The sequence below is a fragment of the Mycetomoellerius zeteki genome, unplaced genomic scaffold (genome assembly GCF_001594055.1).
Source record: "Mycetomoellerius zeteki isolate Tzet28-1 unplaced genomic scaffold, Tzet1.0 scaffold298, whole genome shotgun sequence".
Classification (NCBI taxonomy): domain Eukaryota; kingdom Metazoa; phylum Arthropoda; class Insecta; order Hymenoptera; family Formicidae; genus Mycetomoellerius; species Mycetomoellerius zeteki.
Window position 1 is genome coordinate 139411 of NW_017257280.1, and position 4885 is coordinate 144295.

The 4885-nt window shown below is 27.7% G+C and overlaps 1 protein-coding gene across 5 annotated transcripts; it reads left to right on the top strand.

The window, feature by feature from the left end:
* The first annotated feature begins 361 nt into the window (after positions 1–361).
* On the top strand, positions 362–4321 carry LOC108724438 (pancreatic triacylglycerol lipase). 5 transcript variants are annotated; one of them, XM_018450812.1, is made up of 8 exons: positions 362–487; positions 557–628; positions 913–958; positions 1252–1430; positions 2300–2542; positions 3306–3518; positions 3900–4059; positions 4137–4320. In XM_018450812.1, the coding sequence occupies exons 1-8, from the start codon at positions 418–420 to the stop codon at positions 4165–4167; spliced, it is 1014 nt and encodes a 337-aa protein (XP_018306314.1). In that variant the 5' UTR covers positions 362–417; the 3' UTR covers positions 4168–4320. The 5 variants fall into 5 exon arrangements, with proteins under 5 accessions (XP_018306314.1, XP_018306315.1, XP_018306316.1 ...); XM_018450813.1 differs by lacking the exon at positions 557–628 and having other exon boundaries at positions 4137–4319; XM_018450814.1 differs by lacking the exon at positions 557–628 and having other exon boundaries at positions 465–487; positions 1287–1430; positions 4137–4321.
* Positions 4322–4885: the final 564 nt, after the last annotated feature.

Here is a 4885-nt window from a genome sequence, read left to right on the forward strand (position 1 = left end):
TTTTTTTTTGGAAAACGGTTCATGTTATTGAGTTGCGGTTTGCGGCACAATGTGGCACAAACGTAGCACAACACAGCACAATAAAAAAAAATCCAAAATTCGAAAAGTGCGGGGCCAACTTCACACACGTGCCATTGGTTTGATCTTGGAAAGTTGTTTGAAAATCACTTAAGAGAGAGAGAGAGAGAGAGAACATCATTATCAATTTCTTAAACATCCTGTCTTCCATTACATTGCCTCTTATCTTTTAAGAGCGCAGAATAAAGCTTATATTCATAATCTTAGATAAACGAATAATAAATTTTTATTTCGCAGTCGCAGGTATATATACAGTTCAATGATATAAAAGTCGTACGTTATATTTATTCAGTTTGTCAACGGCTGTTAAATCGATTGCTCAACGAATAAGACTACAAAATGACTCGAACTACATTTGTGTATAGTAGTTTTTTGATTTTCCTCACTTGCTTCGCAGCATCAGTGACAAGTAAAGAGATAGTAAAGAGATTATTTGATAATAATTGACAATACCACTTAATATCGTGATCATTTCTAGCTATTTACACTGTCATAAATTGGTACCGTTCTATAACATTCCAATCAAGCGCGATCAGTATTATAAACAGTAGTAAGTGAGCGCGCTTATGTGCGTGTGTGTGTTTTCTATTAATTAATATTTTTCCAATAAGATCACGCAAAGATTTTGTAAAAATCTGCATGATTATAAAGATATTATACATATTTGGCATTATTTATAAAAAAAATTGTGAACAATTATGTTATTATGGATAAAATAAATATTCGAAAATCTACAGATTATGAATAGTATTAATAATGTTTTGCAGAAATATTAGAAATATGTTAAAGATATACAACAAATAGAATAGTAAAATAAACTCAATAATTTTGCAGATGACAAAATCGATCCGAAGAAAATTCTTCTGAGTTTTCCTTACTGGTATTTATGATTTTTTTTTATATTAAGAATTGTTTCGATTATTGAAAGTATAAACTTATATTTTGAAGAGATTTAATATTATGTTATATATCTGTTTTTCGAAATGAATATCTAGTGAAAGATGTCTGTATACAGTGAACAATTTTCAGAATGTTTATACGAAAACGACATAATTTATGAGAAATGAACTAAATTATTTTTATCCAGAACTTAATTTATTATTAATTTTTTTATATTTTGATATTAAAACAGTAAAAATGTTTCATTCGATTTACGTGTACATGATATTTTAGCAATGCCCCGAACAGATCAATCCAATGTGTTATAGATGATACGGATTGCATACAAAACGCACATAATCAGATGAAAAAAGATAAAATTGAAACTACTGTTTTTATTCATGGACATCAAGAGACGACAAAAGTTACACCTGAACGTCTAGCTACACGTTTCTACCTAGACATCGTCTCAGGTACCAATAATGATAAATTGTTCTTACATATATGTAGCATCATTTAATTATTTGATTAAACGATATATGTTGATTGAACGATATATGTAAATAAAAAATGTTTTATTATTCTACTCTTTATCACACAACACACAAAAAATAAAAGATTTTCTTAATTTTATTCGTACACAAAAAATTACATAGATTTACGCTAATTATTTTTATTCGTCTCACATGAATGAATTATGATTCACAAAATGAAAAATTAAGTATTTTTTCTCTTCTGCGAAAATGACAACTAGGAATATAATTTTTTGCTTTTTACAGTTAAAAATCGAACGTAGAATAGTAGAAGATTCGCTCTTTATTTTATATATTATTTACATATCTAAATCTTAATTAAAAGACAAAAGAAAATAAAAAGTTCAATATGTTTAAACTACTCCTTCTCTTCTAATATTAAACACAGGTTTTTAATCTTTAATCTTCTATTCTTCTATATTTTAATCTTTAATTCTTCTTCTAATTTTAAAATCAGATTGTATATCGTTTCTACTTTATTTCAAATGTTTATTGTATTATCATCTGCAAAAACATATATACATATATGGTTGTATATGATGTGCAAATGTATGCGAATATTCAGTATATTGAATTTGGATCCATGGACTTATACTAAATCCAAATGATTCTATCAATCGGTCATCCCTGGGGTATTTTCATTTTATCATTTACTAGAAATATATCATGTTTGATAAAAGCTATATATTTTATATATATATATATGATACATAAATAAAAAACAGTGAATTAAATTAATAAAAAGCAATATGGTGATATTAATATATGCTAACAGGAAAAAATTGATCGATGCGATCTTAATTTTTTAGCCTATTGTTCACAAAATAACTCTGTCATTGCAATACTCGACTGGTCCAAATTGGGATATTGCGACGCATTATTGCTTTCTACTCGAATAGACCAAATCGGACAGATAATCGCATCTACTTTTAACTCTTTAAACAATAAAGGATACGAAATAGCAAAATGGCATTTGATTGGACATTCCGTGGGTGCTCATATTGCAGGTTGCATTGGAACATACAGTAATTTTACTTTTTTACATATTACAGGTATGTTATAAAAAAATCGTTATTTGTCTTACTCTTTGTTTTATTTATTTTTAATTCATGATTTTATCGATTTAAAAACTGTTATAAAATTTAAAATCTTTTTTAACTCTCTTTAAAATTTATTCAAAGACATCGATACATTTCTTAGCGATAGATTCTAACTAATTTTACAAAGAATTAAACACATTTATGTATCATGACAAATAATATTTTATGATTATTTTTGTTTATATAATTATTTTGTTTTGAAATAATCTTTATATAAGTCAGTTTTGTAAATTATACAATTTAAAAAGTCCTACAATTTAAAATCATATTTATGAATAAAAAAGTTAGTGTTTCAATAAACATAAAAATATATCATTATTATGTTACATATATGTTCATTAATAAGTAGGATGTATTTTTGAAGTTGTATCGAGATCATGCATTTACAGTATGCGCCAAAAAAAATGCAATTCTCTTTTAATCACTATTACGTTTGCTGAGTGTGACACAGTAACGCAGTGATTGCAATTAAAGGAAATCATATCGAATAAATATTTGATAGAAGGACAAAATATTTGTGTTATAATCAAATTTGCCTCCGTTCATTCATTTTATTTAACTAAACCAACAACTGAAGTGTTAGTTGTGAGAGTCGCATTTTTCTTTTGGCACATACTGTATTATCAGAAAAGCTAATTTATTGATAAGAACTTTCGTATAATAAAAGTTAGAATATTATACAATATCAATTTATTACATGTATCATTAAATACAGGTTTAGACCCCGCGGGAGTTTTCGTTTTCACTGACTTGTACAAAGGTTGTGTAATGAATCCGACAGTCGCACATTTCACGGATGCTTTTTACACAAATCGTGGTGCACTTTCCGCTGTGAAAAATGTAGGCAATCTTAATATTTACGCCAATTCTGGAACAGCACCCCAACCTGGCTGCTATTCAAATGCTTCGTCACAAATAGACGTGCATGGTAATTCAATTTGGCATATCTTGACATTCTAATTAGAAAATTTCTCATCCGTTCTTAAACACATTCTTTCGTTCTATTTATTGTACACTATACCTTACACTAAATATGATCATTTGTAAAATGTTTTAATAATGCAAAAGTAAAGTGTTTTAAAAATATAAATTTTCTAAAAAAAATAATGCCTAGATATTTTTATATTAGAATTGTACTAATCAAATTTTTATGTACACGTGTAATTAAAAGATTGTGTACAATATGTTATGTCCAATAAAAATTCAAATGGGCATAGTGTTTATGTACATATGCAAATATGAATCATACAATGTAAAGTGGAACTGCTAATGCTTATCACGTGACTTCATATGTATTCTTCTGCATCAGTCTGCAGCCACATTAAAGCAATAGAATGGTATGCCGATGCCGTGAAAAACGAAACAAAATATTTGGCCACAAAATGTGAGGACTGTATGTTGTTCCTACGTTACAAATACTGCCAAGAAAATGACCAGATTTACCTTGGACCGCATGTAGACACGAAAAAGTGAGAATGACTTTTTGTTTCTACTTCTTTCTTTTAATTTAATGATGACTTAATAATTAAATTCAATTTCCTCATAGAACCGGCATCTACTGTCTACCAATCAATTAAAGGATGTTTTCGTCTGTTAGATAAAAATATAGCAAAATAAGTATTATGAATAATCCGTAGTTGCGATAAATTTAAACTATTTGTATTATTTTCGGCCTAAGCAATTATTATAAAAGATGATCCATAATACATCGCAATACTATCTATTTAAATGAATAAGAAATTGATATTTTAATAATAATATAAATCATAATAACATTCAACGCCCCTTTGATTTATGTGATATTTGTGTGTAATAGTTGAAGGATTAAAAAATAAAATAATTATTTATTATAATTTTTATCAAGTTCGACTTTGTGAACCTTGCATTGGTTGTATTCAGTAGAGAAAACTCAGTGAACGCTCAGTGATTTTTTAAAATGATTGATTGCTACACTTACTTAGATCCAGCGAAAAACTAAAGACAAGAATCAATCATATTAAATAATCACTGAGCACTCACTGATTAGCTTTCTCTGCTGAACGCAGCTATTTATTTATTAATATGAATTAATAACATATATTTCTCAAATAAACTTTTCTGCAAAGTACTTTTTAAGAGAAGAGAAAATAATAAAGAGAAGAGAAAACAACAAACTTAACTTTGGTAAATAACTACTCATCTTCTACCGAATGTGTGGACTGTCTCATGATTCTATTTACCGACTACTACAAAGAGAATGATCAGTTTTACTTCGAATCACATGTAGACACGAAAATGTAAAGATGGTTTTCTATT

Coding starts and splice junctions, on each gene's coding strand:
- LOC108724438 (XM_018450812.1), top strand. CDS start 418: ATGACTCGAACTACATTTGTGTATAGTAGTTTTTTGATTTTCCTCACT. Junction 488..556: donor CTTCGCAGCATCAGTGACAA/GTAAAGAGATAG, acceptor GATCATTTCTAG/CTATTTACACTGTCATAAAT. Junction 2,543..3,305: donor TACTTTTTTACATATTACAG/GTATGTTATAAA, acceptor CATTAAATACAG/GTTTAGACCCCGCGGGAGTT.